The 27,966-nt window shown below is 48.3% G+C and overlaps 2 protein-coding genes across 2 annotated transcripts; one reads left to right on the plus strand and one right to left on the minus strand.

Moving 5' to 3' along the window:
- Window positions 1-4: 4 nt before the first annotated feature.
- Window positions 5-13,466, minus strand: HYOU1 (hypoxia up-regulated 1; the record flags this gene model as incomplete). The annotated part of the gene is given in 23 exon segments (XM_081889519.1): window positions 5-40; window positions 42-80; window positions 501-585; window positions 1,558-1,691; window positions 2,173-2,295; window positions 2,644-2,731; window positions 2,885-3,087; window positions 3,765-3,938; window positions 4,280-4,362; window positions 4,882-4,942; window positions 5,026-5,164; window positions 5,838-6,025; window positions 6,228-6,360; window positions 6,466-6,548; window positions 6,748-6,882; window positions 7,116-7,299; window positions 7,779-7,894; window positions 8,842-9,023; window positions 9,153-9,229; window positions 9,484-9,638; window positions 10,050-10,128; window positions 10,735-10,828; window positions 13,042-13,466. Coding segments are annotated over 23 exon segments (2,658 nt in total), but the record flags the coding sequence as incomplete, so codon positions are not given.
- A 150-nt stretch (window positions 13,467-13,616) lies between these two features.
- On the plus strand, window positions 13,617-27,962 carry VPS11 (VPS11 core subunit of CORVET and HOPS complexes). The gene is made up of 16 exons (XM_081889664.1): window positions 13,617-14,077; window positions 14,748-14,896; window positions 15,649-15,784; window positions 16,010-16,173; window positions 16,297-16,544; window positions 17,807-18,008; window positions 18,544-18,695; window positions 19,377-19,563; window positions 20,000-20,143; window positions 21,775-21,963; window positions 23,215-23,376; window positions 24,321-24,460; window positions 24,709-24,911; window positions 26,017-26,188; window positions 26,589-26,811; window positions 27,215-27,962. The coding sequence occupies exons 1-16, from the start codon at window positions 13,942-13,944 to the stop codon at window positions 27,377-27,379; spliced, it is 2,772 nt and encodes a 923-aa protein (XP_081745790.1). The 5' UTR covers window positions 13,617-13,941; the 3' UTR covers window positions 27,380-27,962.
- The last annotated feature ends 4 nt before the right edge of the window (window positions 27,963-27,966 follow it).

Genomic DNA, 27,966 nt, shown 5'->3' on the forward strand with positions numbered 1-27,966 from the left:
CAATGTCTTTGGAAAGCAGAATAGGCTTCTCGGCGGGCGAACAGCTTGGTCTGTTCTGCCAGGGTCTCATTCTTCCACAACTAAAACAAACAAACCCAGGAAAAAAATATTATCCTTAGGCTCCACCTGATAAGACCAGCCCTGTTTGGTGCTGCTCATTTACCAAGTGCCAATGGCCTTCTGACCTGACACAACGCCACGACTCTATGCAAAATCACTGCTTGAAAGCTCCACGTGGCCTCTGCTGAGCCCCATTTCTACAACCATTCATTCATTCATTCATACCCCATACTCCATAAAGCAAGCACAAGTTGTGGGCTGACTGTATTTTGGCAGGATTCTTAGGTTTACCTGTGAATTGAATCACAACATTCTAAGTAAAAAGACCAAAAGGGGTATCTTTTGGAGCCTAGAGCAGAAGGGACAAGACATGCACATGCATGAACGCACATAGTTTGGATACTGAAAAGATTTTCTGCACTCCTTGTGACCCTTCTTACCGTTGTCTCGTTTATAACTTTTTCCAAGGTGCTTAGCTCCACCTCTGTGAATAACTGATCAGCCTCCGGGATCATGCGAGCGCCCCTGAAAAAATGAATGAGAAATGTGTCTCCCTCTTGCCCTGAAGCAGTTTTCACACTATATTAAAGCTCTCCAGTTGGTGTAACTGGCTCCTGTGCAGCCAACAACAACTGCTAAAGACAACACCTTCAGCTTTACTATTCTAGGAAAAGTGACAACTGGGACACAGGATGCAGCACAGAAATATCTAGGCTAGAACATTTCTAGCTAATTTCAACTGCTGAATTTGACAACCATGTTAACAAGTGAGATGGACAACAGGTGAAACTTCGGGAGATGGTTACAAAGCAGGTTGTTTTTTTCCAGTGACCATGAATGCCAATTTATTTTGCCTCAAACAATTTCCCTTTCTATTTGGTGACAAAGATATGGAATCAGTAACTGAAGTTCTACACAAAAAAATGTAAAATATTGTTCAAGGAAAGGAAAAAAAACCCAGTATGTATGGCTATGGCAAAATACCAGCCCTCCATAAGCAAAGCAAACTCCACCACACCCTTATAGCAGCATGCACATGTGTAATTATCTTGGTTCTTTATATGCACCCTTACTTCCTTTCAAGGTAGCAGAGATTTGGAAAGCAACTCTCATGGGTAAGAGTTTAGCATTCCGTGCTAAGAATCTCAACTTCTCATAAATGGGGACCATTTTCATGTATAACTTTTAGCAAGAGGAAGCTACAGCACTGGAACCTGTAGCTATTCTTCCATGAGTTCCACTATCAGCTTGAGAACAAGGCTTATTAAAATAAAACTGTTGTGTGGTACAACCAAAAACGGTTTCACTGAAAGTGAACTGCTTCTTTGTCTCCTGGTTGCCTTGCTGAGTTTTAAACAGCTGCATTGCACAGCTCCCCATGCACACCCTTTGGGTCCAGAGAGTGCTGATCTCAGCTGCTAGTGTGAGTAAGGCAATTCCCTCTGCCCCAACCCAAGTCCTCTCCTCTCCTACTAAAGACATCTTGGTTGCTCGTACTTGAGGAAAATATTGGAGTGATTGAGCAAGCTTTCCAGGGTAGCTAGACGGTCTGGCCACTTCCTTCTCTCCTCCACACGGAAGAAAAGACTCCGACACAGCTTCTTCAGTTCAGAGAGCCTCTCTTTCAGCTCCTGTGGATTGGAATAGAAGTTAAAAAACGAAAATTCTGCCTCGGACACATATATCATCTTGCAAAGATTACTGATGGTTTAGAAATTCAGGAAGTAGGGGTTAAAGATCCACAAACTGAGCCTGCTTGGAGACACACTAAGTGTGACACTTGCAGGTTAGTCAGACATGCATACCACGGGAATCCCACACAATGTTTGTAGCTATGAATGACAAAGTACTTTGGCATTGCCCAGAAGACAGTGCAATCAAGGAAGTTTAAAGTTGTTCTCATCAACCATAGCAAGTCGCCTGCTTCCGCTTCTCCGATTCTGACAAAATGTACTGGCTAAAATTTCCAAAATGCTTTTAGCAAAGGAAAGACACTTCTGTAGTCCAGATAACCCACACGAAACACACTCTGAGAATCTTCAAACTCTAGCCTAACAATACAGAGAAGTTTCCCCTGGAAAAGATATTGGCAGTTCAAAGTGGTGCCCCAACCTTAGTTGTGGCTGTATAGCCTTCCTCTTCCATCCAGTCGGAAGCTTCGCTCAGCTTCTTGGAAATTTCCTCTCGCTCTTCTTCTGTTGAAACAAACTTATACTCCTCCTGTTGTAGCTTATCCTGGTAAAAGAGACACACACACAAAATCAATCTCTCTGATGTTCTTGTCACTTATGGGAACATTCATCAAACTGGAGTCTTAGGCTTTGTTCGCTTGTCCTCCTGACAGAAATTTAGCCAAAGGCGACACAGCAGCCTCCCTGACCTATTCCAAATTTTCTTAAAGCTCAAGTTGCAATAGTGCTGCAACTTTACACAAAAGACAAGATACACATAAGTTAAATGGCAGCATAGAAATAATTTTATGGGGGTGGGATCATCGGCAACAAGATGAACCCTATAAAGCCATCTATGCCCTCTGATCCTTTTCCTGGGACATACCTGAGTCTCAAAGATGAAAGGACCTACCTGAGTCTCAAAGATGAAAGCCTCAAGGCCATTGGCTGACTTTTCCCTCTCATGCTTTGCTATGTCTCTTTCAGTCAATTCTTGCAACCTGATGTTAGAAAAAGTTGGGAAGAACAAGGTACCCAAGGTCACAACCTTCTCTGAATGGGAGAAGACAAAAAACGTCCCCATGCACTGACTGCAAGCAGTCTCATCCCAGCCTACAGCTAGGGGGCAGAGGCAGCCCTGAAGATCCACCTACTTCTTAATGGAGTCCTGCAATTCTTCTGGCAGCAACTCTGGCACATCATTCACATCCAGCTCCACTGCAATCTCTTCCACCAGCTTTTGTTTCTTTGGCGGCTTCAGCTTTTTCTCCTCCTCCTCGGCTGCTTTGGCACCATTGCCCTCGGGGCTCTTTGTAGGCTCCTCATCCTTCCCAGTATCTGTCTTTTCTTGGGCTTCCTAGATGGGAGCAATTCCAGGACTAACAGAGGGCTGTTTTCAGCCACCAGCTAGAGCCAACATTTGACAGGTTTGCTTTAATTTTAAATTTAAGTTGGGCCGGCCCTGCCGTTAGGTAGAGAGGCAACTACCTCAAGTGCTAACTTCTGGGAACAGCCACCTACCAACCCCATTCCTTCCGAGTTCCCTGGCCATATCTTTCTGTTGTAAGATCTGTACCTGCATAACTACTCTTGCCCTCAGGGTTGGTGGAGGGCATTATTCCACTGGCAACGATGAAATAAAAAATTCAACTGTTGGTCCAGTCAGAGTTTGTATGTACAATTTGTTGTTGGTGGAAACCACCGTATTTGCTTCAGGTAGCAAAAGGTCTTGTAATGGCCCTGGATTCAGCCATCACTTCCAGAAGCTAGAGTCCGCCAACCTAAAAACAGGCTCCGAACCATGTGGATGCCAAGTTTTCAGGAGAATTCTCACACAACCCCATAGGTATCAGACCTTAAAAGGAAGTTTCCCACCCTCTCCAATAAGTAGACAACTGTGGTTCAGGGGATTTGAAGCGTGAAAAAGTACTGTTCCCCACAATAACTTCACCCCTACAGACGCCTTCTCATTTGTCTCCTATTGGATAAAAAGGGGGGGAGGCTCTTCAGTGACCCTCCTCACTGCTTGCTCACCTGGGAGTCTGATTTCTCTCTTCCTTCCTCTTGTTGGTCCTCAGCTGAAGCATCTTCAGCAGCTTTTTCCTGAGATGGAGATGGCGTTGGCGGCTTTTCTTCCTCCTCACTAGCAGCCCCATTGTCATCCTTCTGGTCCTCCTTACCCGCTTCCGCTTGGCTCTCCTCTTCCTCCTGGGCAACAGAGGGGAAATTCCCAAGGGTGTTATAAGAACCTTGCGCAGCTAGGCTTCTTCAGCCAAGACAGGCGTGACTCTGAAGGGACCCCGCAGGTCCAGCTACAAGCTCTGCCGCGACAGTCACTTGTCATGGATTCCTTCTGACTCAAGTATTTATTATGGTTTTAGCCAAGAACACAGTGCCAATGAACAGGTTCACAGAACTCTTGAGACTAAGACCAGGATCCTCCCCTGATCTTTTTTCATATTTGTACCCCTTTTCAAGTCCCTGATGACATTTGCATTAGGCTCAAATCCTGCATCTTGCTGGCAGGCGCGCCACAGAACAGAGCTCACCTGAACAGTCTCAGTCAAGTTTTCAGATGTTTCTGGAACTGGGCTCCCTCCTCCAAAGAGACTAGAGATGGTGTTCCCAAGCTCTGCTCGAAAGAAGAAACATATTTAAGAAAGGTTTGGGTTCTACACACAGAAAACCTAGCTCCTGTCTGCCACCTGACCCATCCCCTCCTAAGGGACAGATCTTTGTCTCTGCTTAGTGAATGCCTTCATAATCTATGTGGTAGCCTCTCAATCTTGGGGTGGGTATTGGCTGGCAAAACAGCACAGGCCACCTCTGCCCCTGCAGCTGTAAAAACTACAATACCCTCAACGAATGTGAAACCTCCATGTCTCTGAGTGCCAACAGTACCCTGGTGTGTACACTGCCTTGTTTCTCCAGCATACCTGATTACTAAAGGTAGCCAAGAACAGAGAGGCCCCACCGCAAGGAACCAGTCCCTGCAACCCCAGCTTGCTTGGTTGTAAAGCTGAGGGGCAAAGAGTTGGAAAGGTCTCATTTCCGACCACTCAAAGTGATGCTGAAAACTGGGAAGGGGCAGATAAAGTCAAACTGCCTATATGGTACGAGAAGAGCTGTTGCTGCAACCCAACCAACTCACTTGTTAGCGTGGATTCCTCCTCTGGCTTGTCCTCCACCAGAGTCTCAAACACAGATTCTACCTGGGAGACAACACACGGAGCAGAATGAGACTGGAAGGCCCAGCAAGTGAGCCGGAGATGAAGGGCATTGAAGCGGTACTTACACGATCGAGGCTCAGCACACCACTCTCGTCCATGTTGAAATGAGCCTTGATGCCTTTGGACTCGTAATCCAAATGTTTCTTGAAGCTCTCGCCCACTCCTTGCAGCTTCACCCTTGTGAGGTTCAAGGACCCAAAAGCTCTGCAGAAACCACACAAGGACACACATTGGGATGGGTGAGCACAGCGGCTGACCACCCCTCCTTTCTGTTCCCATTCTCTAGCCCTACCACAGAAATCACAAAACCTTGTAGAAACACCGAAGGGCAGTAATGTAGGTATTTTATTTCCTGGATACTCAGCTGCAAGGGTACAAGTTCAAACAGCCGAGAACAAATTTGAGTTCCCAAAGCCGTAGCCACTGACATAAACCTGAGTTCAGGCAGAATCATAAACTCTGAGGACATGAGTCAAGTTAAGCCTTTTTTAAAAAAATGATTTTATTAGGATTTTTCAAAATACTATAGAAGACCAGACCAAAGCAGAAACAAGACACAAAATAAATATCAGAGAAAGAATATTTAAGAAAATAATAACAGAATAGAAAGATAAAGGAAAAGGTGACAAAAATAAGTAAAAGGGACTTCCAGCTACCACATACAAGAGTTCCTCAAAACAATCAAATGTTCAATAAAGAGTAATATCCAGCTATTCCTCCCTCTGTCATGTTCTGCTTTTATTCCTTATGCAACCCCATCAATTCTTCGCTCCTTAGACCAAACTCCCGGGCAGCTGTAACTACCATAACAAAAGGGAAAAGGAAAACAAGAGCCAGCATGCTCTGTTTTTTGTGGCTGACCCACAACTGCACTCACTTCAAGTCACTGTCACCCAGGAAGCCCATATCCGCGTAGTTGACATGGAACTCAAAGTCATCTGTGTATCGGTTGAAGGTGATGACCTTCCGTTGGGGATACGGAGCCATGCGCTGGAACAGGATCCGCCGGTTGTGCTTAAGGCTTTTGGATTTATCCTCCTCTTCTACCTCACGGGTGAACTCAACCTAAGGTTAGGAGAGGATAAAGAACAGACTGTACCTCTTCCAGATTCTACCACACAGGAGAGCCAATTGCATGCCAACATTAAGCGACAAAGATCAGCACTTTTCTTGGGCTGCTTGAGACAGAATGCCAAGACAGGCTTTTTACCAACCCTCTCCCTGAAATCCACAGCACTCTGATACTTGATAATGAACCACAGCTCACCTGGATGGGGAAAACAGCTGCATCACGGACAATGAAAGGCTTCACCTTAAAGGCTTTGCTCAAGGCAGCTGCTTGGTAGACAGCGCCCATTGCAGCTGCTTCATCTGCATTGATGTTCTTGCCCAGCTCATCCCTGTGTTGTCAACAGAAGAATTATTAGATGCTACCCTGCTCTGGACAGAGAATATTTTGAGGGGTGGGAGGCAGAAAGTACCACCAAAACTGGGCTGATGCTTACTTGCCAACTGCCTTTAGCAGATATTCCTGCACCTTTGGGACGCGAGTGGCACCACCGACAAGGATCACCTGGTCAATTTCATTCTGGGAATTGGGGAAAGATAACAGGGTCTGACTCTCTCGAGCTTCAACTCTGTTACATTTTCTGAATCTACGAGTTCTGCTTGCACAGATGTAGGTGGCCTGGAAGGAGCAGTAAGTGCTTCCCACCATGGCCTACGCTGTGGAATTCACGCTGTTTGGTGAAAACTAGAGACCTTGTAACAAAACCATCCGCACTTACCAAACCGATCTCAGCACTGCTGACCGCCTGCTGCACAGGTCCTGCAACCCGCTGGAACAAATCAGAACACAGCTCCTCCAATTCCTGCCGTGAAACTTTGGCCTTGAAGTCAATATCATCCAGCAAGCCCTCAATCTAGGGAGAGAAACCAAGAGCATCTTATCTCACAGACACATCCAGCACTTCCTCTCTGAAGGCAGCACACTGCTTCTACTGTGCCTTCAAAACAGGCTAAGACCTTAATGAAATGTAGAAGCTTTTCATCTACATGTAAGCAGACAGCTGCTTACAATTGACTATAGCAGACTACGAAGGTTAGGCATTTTCCATGCACCCAGGCCACACCAAATGACACACACACAACCTACCTGGGCCACATGGTCAGCATTGGCACTTAGTACTGTTTTCACGCGATTGGCTTCCTTTAGCAGTTTGGCCATGGCCCGGAGATTTTTCCGGACATCCTTTGATGGATTTTGCTGATTGAAGAGTTTGGCCAGATGGTCACGGAGGCGAAGCTCCATCTCCAGCCCCCCCAGTGTGCGATCAAATCTGAGGAGGAGGACGAGGTAGGCAGTGGAAGCAGCTACTCAAGCCAGCAGCCCCTTTGCGATGAAGCCCAGTAACTACCTCTCCAGCTACCACTCCTCTCAACAAGCTTGATATCTCTCTATTCCCTCCCACCCCAAAACCAGCATTTTGGTTTTCTAAACATCCTTCCACAAGAGCCCTGCAGCCAGATCAGACCACATGTCCATCCAAACCAGCATCCCAATCTTACAGTGGCTTATGGGCAACCGTCAAATAGGGAACAAATGCAATAGCACTTTCCACATTTGCAATTCCCAGGAAATCACTTTAAAAAGAAGGGGGGGGGAGGCATGTTGACTGCAGCTAGCCAACATGATCCATTATGCATTTGTTTGATTCTGCTTTGTGCAATACGCCTCCCAGTTTGGACCTTTCTACTTCAGATATCCTGCTCTCTCCTGACTCCCTAGCAAATTTAATTCCAAGAATCAAGCTCTTACCCAACACCCCGAATCTGAAGCTGAGGCTGGGTTCCCGAGTCCTTGGTTTTCACTGCTTGGTAAGTCACGATGGTACACACAGTGCTGCCTGCTCCCATGTCATAAAACATAATATTCTGGAAATCAATAAAGAACCAATGCTAAAGACAGCAGGCAACAGCAGGCACGGAGGTATCACAGTCTGAAGGATGGTACATGAATGTCTGTGGGAAGTCAGATCAGCCGTCTCTAAGCTTAAAAATATATACAAGAGTATGAAGTTGCCAGAGGAGCTGGGGCAATTCAGTTAGATGGGTGGGAATAATAATAATAAGAAGAAGTCAGACTGTTTGCTCATCTGGTCTAGAGGTGGGTCAGCCCTCCAGCCCGCAGGCCTAATTAGACCTAACAAGGGTCCAAATTCGGCCCATGAGGCTATTTTCTGCCAAGTATGCCCACCAGCCCCACACAAGATGTCATGTGTGATGTCAGGTGGGAGACAGGTAAAGATGCAGCTGACAAGATGCTATACTGGGAGTCCTGAAGAATGCTCCAGATTGTGCATTGGCAAGGGAGGGTTTCTGTCCACAGCAATCAACTGACAAAGCAGGCATGTGGAACTCTTAACAGGCCTATGGTCTTGGTGACTCCAAGCCCAGTGGTTCAGATGTGCAACCAAGTTCTCCAGAGGAAGCTGAATCCAGAGAGCCAATCCCTGCAGAAAGCAGGTTTGGAGTCACTGCCTATTGGCCAGTAGGTACTAACTTGAAACTTAGCTTGGCTTTGGTAACACAGCTTGCCTTGCTACAAAGGATAAGTTGGTCACTAGATTTCATAGTAATATCAGATGACTGACAGGTGAGTGGGCCCTGCTCGCTTGTGTATGTGGCTAGCTGGAATTAGGGGAATGCAGAATCTGTACATAAAAGTTTGGATTCAAACAGGCAACTCTCACTGACCAAGAAGACTGCCCTGCCCAAATTCCCTGTGTTTTCTAGGTAAGGTTACAGAGGCACAATGAGCTTGAGCCCTGGGTAAAAACCTCCCCCCTCCCGAGCCACACACACCCTCCAATTACTAGCACCTGGGCTGTAGCATTGATGTCCTTCCTTCGGAACACCCCATAGTTCAAAGCCACAGCTGTGTTATCGTTGATGAGCTGCAAAACCTTGAGATCTGCCATTTTTGCTGCATGCAGGACCGCTCTCCTCTCTGCCTGGTTGAAGTAGGCAGGGACAGTGATAACAGCATCCTTGACAGGCTGTTCTGTAAGATAAGGAGGAGGTATGGTGTCAGCTCCTGGTTCAGGTGCCTCTTCATTTTTATTCATATGCTTGCTGACCCAAGAAGGAAAGACAACTTTTGTGCCTCAAACACTCAAGAGTCATTTCTAACCTGCAAATTCCTCTGCCAGTGCCCGAGAATAGTTGAGCACCATGCCCAGGATCTCTTCTGGAGTATAGTGCAATTTGCTGCAAGGAAGAACAAGAATGATAAATTCTAAATTCCTGATCCCAGCTGTGAAATGCATCTTTTGAGCATGGGTGGGCCTCATCACTTCCACAAACCACTTGCCCATTATCAGGGCACATACCAAATACAAGCTGACCATGGCATTTGGCCAACCAAATCTATGCAGCAGTACGCCCAAAGTGGCTTGCAGAGAGATGCCACAGCCTTTCTTGCTCAGCAGTGCCACGTGGCAAACCTCAAAGTGGAAACGTACTCTGACAGCTTGAAACTGACTGTCTCCCTCCTTGCATCTTTCACCAGCTCATGTTCTGGGAATCGTGACTGGTACATGGTCACTTGTGGGTTATCAATGCGCTTGCCCAGGAGATCCTGGAAATACCGGAAAGCCACTTTTGGGTTCTTGATGCCCTATTAAAAAACAGGAAAAACACACAACCATGCTGATTCTTCTGGAATGTTCACCTATCCCCCATAAATTTCTTTTTAAAAGGCATACACGCCAGAAACCCTCAACAACTGAACTACTGAAAATACCCAAAGTGGCATTTAGGATCCTCCATTTCCAAAACCAAAAAAGTCACCGCATGCCAGCACTGGAAAAGTCCTTCTCTGGAAGATGAGCTAAACTGCCAAAGAGGACTTGTAGCACTGTCTCTTCAACAAATCTCAGTGGGGAGGAACATGTTATTGAAGCTGAAAGTGTAAAGAGGAAGGTGCAGCAGAGACAGGACCCCAGAAGAACAAGCCGTGTATGTAAATAAATACTCTTGGTATAGAAAAAGCAGAGGGGATGTGTGAGTGGACATCTAAGGGACTTACCATTCCCACAGCATTGTCACCAAAGAGGCGCTCATTCTCCTTTAGAGTTACAGCCACTGGTGTTTTTCTCCGAGATTCCCTAGAACAACAAGAAAAATTAAACTAGAACTGTTTCCTGGGGAGATAGGAAGTTGTCTAATAACCAGGCTAGGCTATTTATTCATCCAGCTGAAGCAATATTTCTGACTCAGGTCTGCTGTGGTTCTCCAGGGCCTCAGACCGAGGCACACTGTTCCTGTCGTCTGGTACCTAATAAATTTAAGGAGATGCCTGGGATTCAATACGCAACCTGCTACAAACAAAGCAGGTGCGCTGTCACTGCACAATGGCCCTGCCCCAGAAATTCATGGGGTCTAACTTCTGGGTTCCTTGGAGAAATGCAGAACTGGTTTTTAATGCCAGGATTCAGCACTGGAACAAGTGAAGAGAAACACATTGGAGTCTCTTCTAAATAACCACATCTGAGATTAGGGAACAATAAGTAAGGGCAAAAGAAAGTTACACCTATGGGAAGCTGCTCCATATTTTCTGTACTGCACCACTAAGACATGGATTTATTCCTGCACTGTAAGTGGTTGGACTGGTTGAACCTTGGGGCACCTTTACAATTCTATGATGTGTCAAGCCCTCCAAAACAGTTATTGCCACAGTCACATTCATTGCAGCACATATTTAGCCCACTCACTTGTTTAAGACAATTTCCATTGGCACCCCAGGCTTCACAATGGCGATCTTCATAGATTCACTACCCATGTCCACTGACATCACAGCCAATGAATCTGTGGAACAAAAGTATTGTGTCAAATGCACTTTCTTCCAGTAAGAACCTCAGACAATACCCTCCAGCCTCCTTCTAATTTCTAATGCTTAGCTGAATTGATAAGAAACAAAAAGCCAGTCTAAACACAGATGTGTTACAGCACAACCGGAGGATTCCACCAGAAGAAAGTTTCACAGTACTGTATCATCCAGAGCATCTCATTTGTAGGGAAACATCTCAAAATATCTCTTTATCGCTAAGAATTTTTAAGCACCCTTCAACCATATTCCTAGGGAGGTTTATAGGAAGTAAATACAAAAAAACCCGCACACAATCAAAATGTAAATAAAATTATAAAGCTAAAAGCTACAAAGTAGTAAGAGCAACCAGTAGAATTAAAACTATGTCTACATGGAAATTAGGAGGCATCTTTCCTGTTACTAAAAGAAAAATAAACTAGATTCCAGAGACCCACCCAGAAGGCCTTCTCTCTGGTAGCTACTTGCTTCACCACAGATATGGGGGAACCTACAAGAGACCCTCCAATGAATATATCAATTTATGGAATTAATGAGTCCTATGAAAGCACTCAGTCCTTTAAATAGGCCTGCCCTTAAGACATGAAGGGTTTTGAAGGTGAAAAACAGCACTTGAACTGGACCTGAAAATGGACTGCGAGCCACTGTGGTTGGTATCACAGAGGCGTAATACAATCAATAATGCCCAGTCCAACATAAGTTATCTAGCGGTATGAATGGTGGTTTCCAAACAGACTTCAAGGCAGTCAATATGTGCCTTATGGACATGCGGCACTGACAGCATAGCCAAGGGAGGCCTTGTACTGGTTCTAAAGGGCACCTGGCCTCTAAGACCCATTGGGCCCAAACCACTCAAACACAGGATCAAATGCCAGCCAGGTTGAATTGTGAATCCTGCAATAGAAGGCTACCTGGAGGTGCAGACAATGGCACATAAATCGCTAGCATGTTCCTGATAACTCAACAGCCTGCCCTATTCTGCACCAGCTGATAAGTATGAAATCTCCAAGGATAGTGCCCCCCATGCCAAATATTTAGTAGCCTAGCCTAGAGGTTACAAATGGCAGATAAATATCTGGAGTCAAAATCCAGGAAAAAGGGGTTATAACATTCTCAATTTTATTTTGAAAAATGGCTCTCTATTTACTTTAAAGTTAGTTTTGGTAAACACAAGTTATGGCATAGGTCTGAATAAAAAAAACTGAACCTCTGCTGGACGCCTACAAAAACAAGGAGCTATTATTCTGGCCAATGGACCCCATATCAATACCAATAAATGTAATATCCAGGGGCCCCCAAAAGCTCCCTGCAAATTATAGCAAGACCTGCCATAATCAACACCTCTCCTAATATGGTCTCTGAACCTAAAATGGGCTATCATTTACATCACTGAAAGTGCCTCTTTTCAAGAACTGGTAAAAAAAAAAGATATGCAAGAATGTACAACTGGTTCCTTTCTTTATGCGACACATTTTGTAAGGCTTAAATGTTGACACACATTTTCTACAGGAGGTGGCAAATGAAACATGCCACCACCAAATAAATAAGTAAATGCAGTGCAGCATCAGCTGCATCCTTTAGAAAAGTTGTCCTACGGCCAGTTTCCGCATTCCAGTAGTTCATAATGAGTCCGACACCAGCTAAAATGGAAATGCTTTCACTCTCAGGGACATGACAGACTGTCACCTAAGGGCTACCTCAAGGTGTGCACAGAAGCGTCCAAGGAACACTCGGCCCTTCCTGCTGGTCAGTTTCGTCCCGCCCACCTACAAGATACACGTTAGCTTTTCAGACACCACTAGGTGAATAGCTCAGTCCTTGTGGGTTCGAGCCCCATGTTGGGCAAGAGATTCCTGCATTGCAGGTGGTTGGGCTTTATCAGGGTTCCCCAAATTTGGGTCTCCAGCTGTCTTTGGACTACAGTTCCCACCATCCCTGACCATTGGTCCTAAAGGATAAGGATGATAAGTCCAAGATCAGCTGGAGATCCAAGTTTGGGAAACCCTGGACTAGATGGTCCTAGTGCTTCCTTCCAACTCCACCATTCTATGATTCTGAGACGAGCCGGATCAAACCACGCGACCAAAGGGCTCGCTCCTGCCCAACTCCGCTTAGCAAGCCTGATTCTTCGGCAACTTGCAAAACCACCAAGATCTTTCCCAGGTCCTTCCATGGGGGCGGGAGAAGCACCTACCCAAGTGCGCAGGCAGGGAAGCCAGCAGGAGGAGGGGCAGCAGCGGCCACACGCGTGCTGGAGCCATCCTGACGATCGAGGGCCGCCAAACCCCGATGTGGAAACAAAGGCGAGGCGGCGTGGGCACTTTCCTCCGACAGACCCGGAACGGCGGCGAGGCCCGGCGCCAAGGTTCACCTGGAGACCCAGAGGTCCACCCACCCCCACGCGGAAGAGGCCGACCCCCGGGCGCCTCTAAGGGGGACGCCGCTGTCTTCGGCCCGGCACGCCAACCGCTCCCTCCGGGGACTCCCTGCCCGCTCGCTCGCTCTGGGCTCGGACTCCGCGGACTCTCTCCCTCCCGCTCCGGCTGCCCCCCTCTCTCTCTCCCCTCGGCCGGCCGGTCTCCCGGACTCCCTGCCTTGCGAAAGCTGCGCTCCGCCCTCCTTCCCTCCCCGGAGCCGGACGCGGCGCGAGCTCATTGGCCCGGCGGCTCCCCTCGCGCGCTCCCCATTGGGCCACGTCTCGGCCGCCGGGCGCAGCGGCCGCGGTCATTGGCCGAGGGGCGGGGCTTCCCAGCGTGGCGGTGGCAGCGACGGGCCTGACCGGAGAGCTCCTGAGCACGTGCAGACTGCGCGCTCTCCTTCGGCCACCCCCAGCACCTCTCTGATCTGTGCCGGCCCGCCAGTCAGTCACAGTCACACGCCTGCGGGCTCAGCGGGGATGCCTGCAATACCGCCGCGTGAAAACAAGGGGGCAGCGGCGCAAGGGCTGCGGGTCTTCTCTGCGCTTGCGCACTAGGGCGGGGGTTTAGAGACCCGGCGAACTACAAACCCCAGCAGCCTCAGCGCTAAGAGAAGCCGCAACGCGGAAGCGGCATGGTCACATGACTCTCCTCCGGAGTTGGGCCTACCTGTCAAGATGGCGGCCTACCTGCAGTGGCGCCGCTTCGGCTTCTTCGACCGCGATGTCCTGACGGAGCCTGATGGGAAGCCCGTGCTGTTGCCGCCGGGCATCACGGTCTGCGACTCGGGCCGGGGCAGTCTCGTTTTCGGGGATATCCTTGCTGTTAGTGGTGTCGCGGGGGGCGGGCAGGGTGCCTCTGAGCGTGTGTGGAGTGCTCTTTTCCCCTCAACCAGCTTGCCTGGGCAGGGCTTTTGTCTCGGTAAGCGGACACGAGTTTTGGGTAAGATGCACCCATGGCTCGCCTTCTGCCAAAGTCTGAAGGCATTCCTCCTCTCCGTCCCGTGGGTTTATTCATGTTAAGAACATAAGGCGATGCCTGATGAAAGCATTGGCTCAGCCAGTTCAGTGTTGCCTACATCGTGGTGACTGAGTTGTCATCCTTGCTGCAGACCATGGCCATTGCCCAAACTGACGGCAGTTAAAAGTCCAGCAACATCTGGGCAAACACAGGTTAGGTAGGCACTCTGAGTCTATGATGACCAACAGACAGAAAGTAGAAGCCTTTACCTACTTGGAGGTTCTAGGGATTGAATCTAGAATCCTTTGTATGCAAAGCAGGTGCTTCACCACCAGCCTTTGACCCAGCTCAGATATGCAGGTCTTGTTCAGTGGGTGGGAGGCAGCTGCGGAAACAATTTGAGTTCCATCATGGAAGAAAGATGGGATATAAACATAGTGCGATAAAAGATTTTAATAGCAAACCACTGAGCCTTCCATGCCTTCTGCTCTCTTATGGGGAGGACTCCTTAACTCAGACCTACATATGGAAGGGCAGATATGGTTCCTGCTGCGCAACCTTGAGCTCAGCAGCTTCCAAGCTTATAAGCTGAGAGTGACACATCTCTACCAGTTGAAGCAGCACAGCATCTTGGCTTCAGTTGGGGAGGATGAAGAAGGTATTAACCCTTTGGTAAGTTGGTTTGAGGGAAGCTGGACTTTTCTGTTTGATAGAAAGCATTTGCGAGATTAGTTGTAGGGAAGGAGGAGTCTTCTGTGATGACAAGGCTGAGATAAGTGTGGGCCACCAGTTCTTCAAAACGTTGCTGCTGGAATCTAGGAATTTTAAATATTTATTTGTCACCTAAGACTTTAACTCAGGTGTTCAGGAATTTTGGCTTTTTTGTATTTTTCTGACTTGCGCATACAGTCATACCTCATGTTATGTCCGCTTCATGTTACGTTCTTTTCAGGTTACTTCCTGCGGCGACCTGGAGTACCGGAAAGGGTTACTTCCGGGTTTTGCTGCTCGCGCATGCGCAGAAGCGCAAAATAATGTCACGTGCATGGGCAGAAGCGGCAAATTGCAACCTGCCGTGAGCAGATGCACCACTGCGGGTTACGATCTTTTCATGTTGTGAGCGGGCCTCCAGAACGGATCCTGTTTGCAACCAGAGATACCATTGTGTTTGGCTTAAGCCTAATCAAAAGAAGGGTGTCTTGCTCCTTCTGCCTATTTGCCCTGCAGTGACTTTCTGCTAGGAGAGCAAATGTGGCTCCTTTCTTTCCACAGCAGCTATGTCTGCACTCCTGGTCCCAGAGTTTGACTGGAGAAAGGGGGAAATGTGCACCTTATATGCACAGTAGCACTTACTTTTAGATAAGAAGGGAATCGGTCCAACTTGTGGTGGTTTTCCTCAACAAGCCCCCTATAATAACTTGTAGGTCAAAGTCTGGAATCTAGAGAAGCGTGATGGTGGGAATCCTCTGTGCACCAGGATTTTCCCTGCAATACCAGGCAACAAGCCTACAGTTGTGTCCTGCCTCACAGTCCATGAGAATCTCAACTTCATGGCCATTGGTAAGTGGAAATGAAATTGCTGCTGTGAGTTACAGACATAAAATCATAAAGGAGAAATTGATCTACTTTGTTTTGGGGAGAGTACTCCCCTGTCTTTTCATATTAATCTAATTCAGCTTTCCATTTGGTGGACTTACCTGATGTCTTCCGATGGCAGAGAATGCCTGCTTTTTCCCAGGGTGTCTCTTGGAATGCAGCATTCACCCTTTCCCATTTCTGCTGTAGGCTTTACAGATGGGAGCGTTGTGCTCACTAAAGGGGACATCACGAGAGATCGGCACAGCAAAAGTCAGATCCTTCATGAAGGCAGTTACCCAATTACAGGCCTTGCCTTCCGTCAGTCTGGCAAAACAACACATCTGTTTGTTGCCACCACAGAGAACATCCAGGTAAGATGTTTGGTTGACCACCAGGGGTGTGTGTGTGTGTCATTCCCTGCTCCATCCCAGTATCTGAGCTATTCTTGTGGCTTTCCAAGCTTCATTGTGTCCTCTTCCTTGTGGACTTTGCAGTGTTACACACTTTCAGTGAAGGATTATCCGAAGCTAGAATTGGATACACGTGGCTGTGGGCTGCGCTGCTCCACACTCAGCGATCCCTCCCAGGACCTCCAGTTCATTGTGGCAGGAGATGAATGTGTATATCTGTACCAGCCAGATGAGCGTGGACCCTGCTTTGCCTTTGAAGGCCAGAAGCTGATAGCCCACTGGTATCGGGGCTACCTTGTCATTGTTTCCAAGGAACGGAAGCCTTCTCCAAAGTAAGACAGAGCTGCAAGACAGAATAACTTGTTGAATTGTTTTCCTTTGGCCTCTTAAAAACTCGGGGTGTGGGATCTGGGTAAAGGTGGTTGCTGTGAAATTATTTATTGCTTCTGGTTAGGTAATCTTCTGTAGGAGAGAGCAGTAGAAAGCCATTGTGTGTTCATGGGATTTCTTTTTGGCCTTCCAATCCCTATTTGCAGGCAGTGTTAAATCTGGCTTTCCAGCTTCCTATCAGATTTCAGATTTTCTGAATACCGTGGTACCTCGCAAGACGAATGCCTCGGAAGACGAAAAACTCGCAAGACGAAAGAGTTTTTCATTTTTAGAGTTGCTTCACAAGACGATTTTGCCTATGGGCTTGCTTCGCAAGACGAAACGTCTTGCGAGTTTGTTTCCTTTTTCTTAAAACTTTTTCTTAAAACGGTGCACCCGTGCTTCGCAAGACGAAAAATCCGCAAGACGAATAAACTCGCAGAACGAATTAATTTCGTCTTGCGAGGTACCACTGTATGCTGAGTGGGATATGTACAAGTAATCTTGAGAATGTGATGACTGTCATGAAAGGCTGGAAGGTCCAAATGGATGAGTGCAGGGGTTGGGGTTGGGTAGGGAAACCCTACTTTGCAGCAAGGCAATATGTGTTGGAAATCAAGCCTTTATCAGGAGAAACTGGCAACTCTCCCAGGCGCCCGGCATGATTCCCTGTTGACCTCCCTGGCTGCATTCCCCAGCAAGATCCAGGCGAGGTCTCGATAGGCGATTCTTCTCAAACGTGAGAAGAACACACCTCCTCTTTCCTGCCCCCTGGCAGGGGAAAGAGATAGACAGAAACGTATTTACATGCCTTTATTTCTGTCTTTGCAGTCCCAACATTCCCATTATGTTTTGCTTTCAAGCTAGCAGTTTGCAGCTGCATTGCTTCTATATCGTAACAATATGTTGTGCTATCCAAGGCTCAGAAATAGTTAGGTTGACGTACATATCGTGGGGGAGAAATAGGAGGCAGATGCAGTTTATACATTGGAATGCAAAAGCTTGGTCATTAGTTTTTTAGATTCATCAGGTACTCACAGAGGGCTCTGCCAGCTGACTTTAACGTTTGCCTGGAAATGTTAAGTAAGCAGTTTGAGACTCTCTGAGGCTGTGAGTGTGGACCATTCTTTCATCCAGTGCACAAAAGGGAACTCCTGACCTGTGAGTGAAAGTTAAAAGACTATCTCTGAGGCTGTCCCTCACTCTTTGCTCCTCTGTACTCCAGATCGGAATTTGCTGGGAGTGATCCACAAAACTCCGACAAGCAGATCCTGAATATTTATGATTTGGGCAACAAGTTCATTGCATACAGCTCTGTCTTTGACGACGTGGTGGATGTCCTGGCTGAGTGGGGGTGCCTCTATGTGCTGACCAGAGATGGGAAGCTCCATGCACTGCAGGAGAAGGACACGCAAACCAAGCTTGAGGCAAGGGACCTTGGTCGCTTCTTCCTTCTCTGTGGTTAGTGGGGTTCTGAGGTGCAAAACTTATTCACAGCTGCCTGCAGCCCAGACGTTGCCCTACACCAGACCATTTGGACTGCAAATACCATCAGTTCCAGCATCATACACCTGTGCTGCCTGGAGCTGATGGGGTGCTCTAGCCCCAACCATTTGGAGGGCTCCAGTTTATGGGAGGTTGGTGTGGTCTGCTGTTGCTCCGTAGGGAGCATGAGTAAGGAGCTGGAAGTGACTCTGAACTAGCATCTGTGCCATGTGGCACAGAGGGGAGGGAGCAGCTGTGGCCTAGAGCCCCTTGTTTCTCCTCTTACAGTTACGAAAGCTGCAAATGTGTGTCATTATTCATTCACAAAACAATACATCAGCATGCATTCCATACTTGAGGACCCCAGTAATTAAGCAGCTCTCCGTGGAACAATAGTTATGAATAGTCAATATTACCCTTAAAACCCTGTTGTTCCCATCAACATTTGTAAGCAAGCAAGCACTTCTCTTCCAACAGATGCTCTTCAGGAAGAACCTCTTTGAAATGGCCATTCACCTGGCCAGGAGCCACCACCTGGATAGTGACGGCTTGTCTGAGATCTTTCGCCAATATGGAGACCATCTATATAACAAGGGAAACCACGATGGCGCCATTCAGCAATATATTCGGTAGGCAGGATAGGGGAGTTTTGGCCCTCCTTCCCTCCCTCCCTTTCCATTACAGCCATGTTGGGGTGAGAAGAAAGACCAGAGGCCTTGCTATCTAAGCATCTGGGTAGCACAAATCTGGATTTTTTAATCTGACCAACCTGCCACCTTCTTGTTGGCTTCCTTTCTGAATTGCTTCACCGGGGAATTCATCATGAGATGGGAACTAAATCCATCCAAATGTGGTTTGCAAACACACAGAGCCCTGGTGAGCTCTGGCACATCTAAATGAAGTTTGGCTCTCTGGATCTCAGTGGACTGGGATTTATTTACTGAGATAGTATATAGGGAATGCCTATCTATCTGTGGTTGCTCCTGGCTTTTCAGATTGTGAGGTGCTTATCAGCAGATTGCACTACCTTTGGCAATGTGAGGGGCAGACCAAGATAATTTTCCAGCCCCAAATTGTGAGAACTACAAGTTTTGATTTCCACCCACTTGATTTCCACTCTGCCCAATTAATTTGGCACTCCAAGCCACCTCCTCTCCCCTTGCCCTACTTGTGTTGGAAATTGTGGCTGCACCTTCTGATATTCTGTAGAACCAGATGCGAGGTTGGGCTTACATGCACACTTTCTCATCTTCTCTCTTGGCTTTTGACTACCTGGAATAGGGTCCTCATGGGGTCCTCTTTCTCCCTAGTACCATTGGGAAACTAGAGCCATCCTACGTCATCCGCAAGTTCTTGGATGCTCAGAGGATACACAACCTGACTGCGTACTTGCAGACGCTCCACCTGCAGTCATTGGCCAACGCAGACCACACGACACTGCTGCTGAATTGCTACACCAAGCTGAAAGACATATCCAAGCTTGAGGAGTTCATCAAGGTACAACAGGGAAGGGTGTGGATGCCCTGGCGCGCTGGCTCCTCCTTCCGCATTATGCCTCAATGGGCTTGTGTGCTTGAGCAGCCATCCTCCAACTTTTGGTGCCTGCCTGCTCCACATTCCTAGTGCAGAGATTGAGAGAGCCTGACAGGTAATTGAAGGACCCTTCATTTGGCTGCTTTAGGTTGGGTGGGTGCTTTCCTCCAGTCCTGGAGTTGAGAAGGATCAGAAGTCTTCCCTTTGCAGGAAGAGAAGCTTATTTCTTTTTAACCTCATAGGAAGCAGAGGCTTTCTCTTTGTCTCAGGGGGCAACCTGCTGCCTCTGGCTCCAGCCATAATATATTACGGTTTCATGGGAGAGATACAGAGGCATTCCTCTTTCTCAGTAGACATGCCCCTTCTGAATGCCTTCTTTGCTTTGTCCTCCCCTACACAGACCAGTGAGAGCGAGGTGCACTTTGATGTGGAGACAGCCATCAAGGTTCTGCGCCAGGCAGGCTGCTACTCCCACGCCGTGTACCTGGCTGAGAAGCATGCGCACCACGAGTGGTACCTCAAGATCCAGCTGGAGGATATCAAGGTGAGGCCAAACAGCCTGCCTGGTGCTGAGCTTCACTTACAGCTTTTAAAGCTGACTTCTTGGAGTGCATCTGGATGCTGGACAAACCTGAGAGGCGCTTTGGCTCGGGAGGGGTGTGTGTGATGACCATGCTTCTCTACATTCTCCCTTTTTTGCACTGGGGATAGTAGTGTCCACAGTTTGGGACTGTGTACATCTGTTTTCCCACATGGCAGACAAAGAGGCATTAGACTAGCGTAAGGGTGGGTAACTTGCCGGCTCCCGTGGGTCTTTCACTAGGCCTGTTACGAACACTTTCTTAGTTGTTAAATGTTTTGGGGTCTCAAGGCTGCAGCAGCAAGTTCAAAAGGGCTTGCCATGATTTTTACATTAAGTGGAGCGGCTGCTCCTGTGCTGCATTTTGCAAGAGGAGCTGTGTGACTTGTTGCCATGGAGAATAAAAGGCAGGACTGTACACTGCTTAGCTCTTTTTCCTTATTATTATTATTTATTGAATTTCACAAAAAACAAACAGACAGACTGACAAAAACCTTTAACATAGACCATATATTATGGTATATTATCAATTGACTTTTCATCCTCCCCTTCTATGGTTTCCACATTTACCCTTGAATGCTGCATATTTTACATATACTATCCAATACAGTCATACCTTGGAAGTCGAACAGAATCTGAAGTCCGTTCAACTTCCAAAACGTTCAGAAACCAAAGTGTGACTTCTGATTGGCTACAGGAAGTTCCTGCAGCCAGTCAGAAGCCGCGCTGGACTTTCGGCTTCTGAAAATCGTTCGGAAACCGGAACACTCACTTCTGGTTTTTGATCGTTTGAGAGCCGAAACGTACGAGTTCCAATGCGTTTGGCAACCAAGGTACGACTGTACATCCATGTTAACCTATTTATCTTAATAATGAACGCTGTTGCTCATATTTCAAGTCCTGCTCGCGTTTTCATCTCACTATAGGTAGTTCTTCAAATACTTAGTTCTAACCCCAAGATACAGGGGAACTGGGCTCTCCTTCTGAAGTTGGCTCAGCCTGTCTTGCCCTGGGAATATTATCCATGCTGGTTTCAGAAGCCCTCTTCAGGTGTCCTATCAGCACGTAGAATATTACTGGTGGAGGGGGGGCATGGGGATGGGAGTGCTAGCTCTGCCCCCCTCATTTTCATTCCTGTTGCCCTCCTCCAAGTTGGAGGCCAATTGTCTGAAGCTCTGAGCTTCTTGTACTTGTTGAGGCTCCCTGTGTACTTTTAAACTCCGAAGTCAGGGTTCTAAAATGCATTGGAGAGTTTCCTTGAGTACAGGAGGCTCCCCGCTTTGCAAGGTCAGCATCCAGCATGCGGAGGACCCACAGGAACGGTGGTGAGAGGGGCAGAGCTGGCAAACTTATCTCACAAACTTTCCATGTGTGATGGTTCTGCAGCACACATTTCCCTGTGTGTTTTGGACTACAGTTCCCATCAGCCCCCATCATCACACAGCTGTTGTGCTGGTTAGGAATAAGGAGAGTTATCCTGCAAAACATGCAGAGGGCACCCGGTTTGGGAAAGCTGTTCTGCTTGAAGGCAGAAGGCCAACACATTGGCTCCAGAGCAACCTCTCTCTCCTATCCCCTGTCCTTCTCTTGTGCAGAACTACCAGGAAGCCCTGCGCTACATCGGGAAGCTGCCCTTTGAGCAGGCCGAGAGCAACATGAAGCGGTACGGCAAGATCCTCATGCATCACGTCCCGAATGAGACCACTGAGCTCCTGAAGGTCCTGTGCACGAACTACCAGCCGGTGGGGGATCGTGAGGGTCCTGGAGCACTGGAAGGGAGGAAGGTATCGGCTGGATTTGGGGTGGTGTGTATGTGTGTGTGTGTGTGTTGCTGCCTGTTGCTTGTGCAGCTGAGGGTGGTGCTCACCAAGGAGAGCAGGGGGATGAGGAGTAATAGGCATTAAGTGAACAAAATGCTAAGTGTAAAATACAGTCTGGGCAAGCAGGCTCAGTGGTGATAGCCTGCAGGGTATTGTGGGGGAGAAAAAGAGTCATAGAACTGTAGAGTTGGAAGGGACCATTGGGGTCATCTTGTCCAACCCCTGTTGCCCAAAGTGGGGTTCAAACCCACAACCCTGAGATTAAGAGCCTCATGCTCTACCGACTGAACTGGTTGGATGGCAGGAATGTTGAACAACCTCTGGGAGGCAGCAAAGGGCTCAGACCTGTGTGGCTTCCAGAGTTTTTGCTTGTCTGGTTGCTTTTTAGATAAGCCATTCTCCCCATACAAACAGACACACATACCGTATTTTTCGTCCCATAGGACGCACCTAGTTTTTTTGAGGGGAAATAAAGGGAATTTCCCCCCCTTTATTTCCCTCCCAAAAGCAGGTCGGGGAAACCGAACCAGGTCGAGGGACAGCGGGATGGCGGCGCTGCGCCTCCCTGCTGTCCTCCGAGCTTGTGGGGCTGGCCGATGTCTGCCCGGCGCGAGGGGCGCCCTGAAGCCCGCCGGCGGCAGGCTGCTATCCGCAGGGCTCCCCACGCTGCGGATGTCTGTCTGGCGCGCGGGGCGCTCTGCTGCGGATGTCTTCCTGAAGCCTGGAGAGCGAGAGGGGTCGGTGCGCACCGAGCCCTCTTGCTCTCCAAGCTTCAGCGAAAGCCTGCATTCGCCCCATAGGACCCACCCAGATTTCCCCTTCATTTTTGGAGGGGAAAAAGTGCGTCCTATAGAGCGAAAAATATGGTACCTCATACCAGGTTTATTGCAATAGCACTTGCTGATACTTGCTGTGTCCTGAGCACCAGCCAGTCTTTGCTAGGCTCCTTGTAGGGCAGGTGTGGGGAGTCACTGACCCTCCAGGTGTTGCTGAACTACAGCTCCCATCATCTCTGGCCATTTGCTTGCTGGGGCTGGTGGGAGTTGTAGTTCAGCGACGTCTGGAGAGCCAAAGGTTCCCCACATGTGTTGTGGGGGGAGCTCTGGGACATCTGGGGCTGCAGAAGATTCTGCCAGGAGAACTGAGACACAGAATGTTCCATCTAGGCTGGCTGCTGCCTGCCTTTCCCCACTCTCTTCTCTCTTTGTAATATAGGCAAATCCTGATGAGTTCATTCCCATTTTTGCCAACAACTCCCGGGAGCTGAAGGCCTTCCTAGAGCACATGTCAGAAGTGCAGCCAGACTCTCCACAGGGCGTGTACGACACACTGCTGGAGCTCCGCCTCCAGAACTGGGCGCATGAGCAGGATCCACAGGTCAGTCCTCCATCCGCTTGGGGTCAAATTTCTAGTTGTGCCCAGGGGAGGTTGACTGGTGGAAGCCATTGGCAGCAAGGTCTTGGGTGACCTGCCTGGTGAAAATCTGGCTGGCAAGAGAGAAAAGCCCAATTCATGGGGCTCTGGTTCAAGGTGTCTGTGACACAGGTGGCTAACCCATCTTTTGGCCTGAGTGCCACATTGAACCTTGGTCAACCTTCACAGGGGGCAAGGAACTGCGTTCCAGGGGTGGATGCTCACCAGATACTATCTGTTGCCTGCACACACAAACACAGCTGATCTATGCAGAAAACTGCGAAGTGGAGATTATCTTTTCCTCTCTGTACACCAAATGACCAGTTGGATGACCAGGAACAGGACAGTCTGCACCCACACAAACACCCAATTAGGGCCCACCCACCACACAGCAGTATGTCTGTTTCATCATTATTTTCTGCCAAAGTTGGAGGGTTATTGGGGCAGTGCCAGAACAGTTGCTTGGAGGTGTGTGTCTGGATCAGACTCTTGAAATGAAGCGTAGCCACCCTTGTCCTTTGCCCATCTCCTAATTCTTGATCCTGGGATTATCCAGCAAAGCTGAATAGTGGGAGATTCAGGGCAGAGAAATGGGAAGATGGAACACAAAATACGGAATCCACACCATGATTTAGTGATGATTACCAGCTTGAATGGCTTCAAAAAAGGATTAGACACATTCATGGAGGGCAATGCTATTATTCCTGATGGTTGCATGCTCTTTCCAGAATCATTGGGCAAGAGCAGGAATGTGCTTCTGTTGCATTTAGCTCTCCTTGCATTATGTCATCTGGTTGGCCACTGTAAGAACAGGATACTGGACTGGATGGGCCTCCTTTGGCCTGATCCAGTTGCTGCAGAGCTCTGCTTATTAGCTTGATGTTTTCTTGGCTTTGGGCTCCGTGTAGGTCAAAGAGAGGCTGCACAACGAAGCCATTTCCTTGCTGAAGAGTGGGAAGTTTCGGAGCGTCTTTGACAAGGCTTTGGTCCTGTGCCAGATGCACAACTTCAAGGATGGTGTCCTGTACCTCTATGAACAGGGCAAGCTGTGAGTCTAGAGGCACCAGCAGCCTCCTACTCTTTGTGGGGGTTGGAAGAGGGTTTCTGGAGCTTCCCCAATGAGGAGGGTGCTGGATATTGTAGACCAGGCTTTGCAGCCTATGTGCAGGTTTTGGACCTGGTTGATCTGTGCCCAGGCTATGTAGCTAAGGAAGGTTTGGAGAGCAGCAGGTGGGCTCAAGGGCATTATATGTGGCCTCCTGCTGGAAAGAGCCCTCTTCTCTCTTCCTCCCCCAGTTTCCAGCAGATCATGCACTACCACATGCAGAACGAGCAGTACAAGAAGGTGGTGGAAGTCTGTGAGCTGTACGGAGACCAGGAGGCCTGCCTTTGGGAACAAGCCCTCGGCTACTTCGCCCACAAGGAGGAGGACTGCAAAGAGTACATCACAGCTGTGCTCAAGCACATTGAGACCAAGAATCTCATGCCGCCCCTGCTGGGTGAGGGAGGTTCCACTTCCAGGCGGGGGGTGGCTGAGGCTGTCTCTTTGAGAGGCTTGACTTTGGGAAGCTTCTGGGGTGGATAGAGCTGGGAATTAAAACCAGTCTCTCAAGCAAAAGAGCTGCTAGTTAAATCCAGGGCTCCCTTCAGCCTCTCCCTTTATGAGAATGACCTGCCTTCCAAGACCCTATGGAGGCCAGATGCTGCTCTTACTCTTGACGCCAGTGATGCTTTTGGCTGAAGGTTTATTTGTTTTTCTGAACCACCCTTTATCAATGGATAACAAGTTTAAATTGCCCTCTTTTTCTGTGGTGATCACACAGGGTCCCTGAATGTTTCACCATCTATTGATCCCTGTGCCACCACTTTATTTCTCGCTGCCACCACCCAGGCCCTACCTGGGACAATACTGAGTCCAGTCGGGGTTAAATTGAAACAAAAACTTTTGTTTATTTATTGCAGTTTAACAAGCATGTGGTTTCATAAACGGTATCTGTCAATTACATTCATGGGGTGCCTATCCAGACCTATAACTTTTGCTACCTGCTTTCACACACTAAACCACCTCTCAGATATATACTTGTCTGCCTAGCCCCTAACTGTTCCTGACTCAGCCTATTTCGCTGCACTAACTCACCCTACCCACAACTCTAGCCCAATTCACTCCCACTCCAACCAACCACCCAACTAACTCCCCAATGAACTCTCCCCTTTGCCTCTCCCAGAGCTGGTTTTATAGTCCCACAGACTCCACCCCCAGGTCCTGATTGGGCAGTCTGTTTAACTATTTCACCTCCAACACTCTCTCATATGTTAACGTCACAATGCTGCTCTTACTCTTGACGCCAGTGATGCTTTTGGCTGAAGGTTTATTTGTTTATCTGATCCACCCTTTGTCAATGGATAACAAGTTTAAATTGTCCTTTGCTATCTGAATCTTGGCCGTTAAAGGGTCTGAAGTGTTTTGGAATGGGACAGAGAATGCTGAAGGGCCCCTCCCCTGTGGTTTGAAGGGACAAGGTAGATTTGTGCTCACCCAGCTGTACTATAAATTGCCCCACTCCCTCTCCTTCCCTGTGCTGATGGATTGCCCCCTCTGTCCAGTTGTGCAGACTCTGGCTCACAACTCCACAGCCACCCTGTCTGTCATCAAGGATTACCTGGTCAGCAAGCTGCAGAAGCAGAGCCGCCAGATTGAGCAGGACGAGCAGAGGATTCAGAAGTACCGGGAGGAGACTAAGCGGATCCGCAAGGAAATCGAGGAGCTCAAAAGCAGGTAGACGCAGTCCATGTTGCTGGGCCTGTCTGACCTCCATAAGACGCGGCTTCCAGAGGGAGCAAGACATCACCACATGCCACTTTCCTGCCTTCTGCTCATTGTGCTCTGTTTGGTGGTGCAGTGTGATGAACAAGTCCAGGTGGTTCCTTGGAAGCGATTGAGATGGATCGGGGAGGGACTCCAAAGGCGACTTCATTCATCTGCCAGGCTTCCAGAGTACAGCTGCTGTTTACTTACAGCTGCTGTAGCAATCCTGGAATCCAGGGCAGGGGAGAAGCTTGATGCTCAAGTGCAATGTGGGCATCATCGGAATGTGTTGCTGTTGCTTCTGCACATTGTGTGTCCCTGAAAACCATCTCTCTTCCTTGCCCTTCCCTTGTGTGTTTCCTTTTCTCAGTCCCAAGATCTTCCAGAAGACTAAGTGCAGCATTTGCACCAGTGCCTTGGAGCTGCCCTCAGTTCACTTTCTGTGTGGCCACTCCTTCCACCAGCACTGCTTTGAGAGCTACTCGGAGAGTGGGTCAGAGTGTCCCACCTGCTTGCCAGAGAACCGCAAAGTCATGGACATGATCCGCGCTCAAGAGCAGAAGCGGGACTTGCATGACCAGTTCCAGCACCAGGTGGGGCTCCCTGGCTGGATTTTCAGTCTGGTTTATTATGACACCTTATATCCAACTGGTGGGGAGTGCCCAGCCCTGCCTGGGATTTTTTAGGGGGGGAATACTGTGTTGTTTTAAATGCGTAGTGTAATTTGTGTTTGAACCCATAACTCTAGATGTTGGGTGAAGACATGCCAAAGTCATGTTTCGGTCCACCATCTTGGTTCAAAATGGTGTCTGTGCCCAAACACCAACAAAGTCTACTGCCCCACCTCGGGAATCATTGTGCTGAGTTTGACAATGATATCTCAAGAGGTGGCCGAACATATAGAGGCAAACCATTTTCTAAAATGTATAGTAAATGATAGAATCTCCCACCCCAAACGCCCACGAAAGTGAAGCTTTTGTTTGTTCCATCTTACAGATGAAATGCTCCAATGACAGCTTTTCTGTGGTTGCGGATTATTTTGGCCGAGGCGTTTTCAACAAGCTCACCCTCATCACAGACCTTCCTCCGGGCAAATCTGCTGCAGTACTCGATGCGGGCCTGCAGCGTGAGCTGCTGATACACACAAAACGGAGCACTTAGATGGCGGTGGGTGGGTGTCCTTCAGTCCCCTGACCTTGGCTCTCCGAACGAGTGATGCAATCAGCTTCTCTTTCTAGTGCACTGTGACCCAAAAGAGGCTAGGATTTGACTGAAGACCAGGAGGGCTGCGTAACTGGCTTAGGAAACGGAGAGAGAGACCAAGGGAACTCTGGCTTGTTTATTATTGCTATTATTATTATTTTGCCTGACTACAGCCAGGCCTGCTTCTCCAAGCCTTACAGCCTGCTGGTTAAGTCTCCTGGTTAAAAGTCTGGTGCTTCAGCATTAGCAGTGGGCTCCTAAGACTGTGTCGTGAAAACGAGCTCTCCGCTCCAACTTTCTCCTGGTGCCTCTTGTGTTCCAAGCTCTGTATGAGGAGGATCTCTATTAAGCCTGTGTTGCCCTCATCAAAGATATACAGCGTGGAACTAAACTGACTGGATTCTAGAACTGGAAGAGTTAATTTCCTGGGGAGGTGGATTGAAGATGTAGATAATGTTCAGCACTAATATCTCTGTAACCCTTCACTTAATAACGGTTTACTTGCTTGAGCTATAAAGTGTGTGAATGTGGGTGAAGAGAACTAT

This window comes from Podarcis melisellensis (assembly GCF_964234715.1).
Source record: "Podarcis melisellensis genome assembly, chromosome: 15".
Classification (NCBI taxonomy): domain Eukaryota; kingdom Metazoa; phylum Chordata; class Lepidosauria; order Squamata; family Lacertidae; genus Podarcis; species Podarcis melisellensis.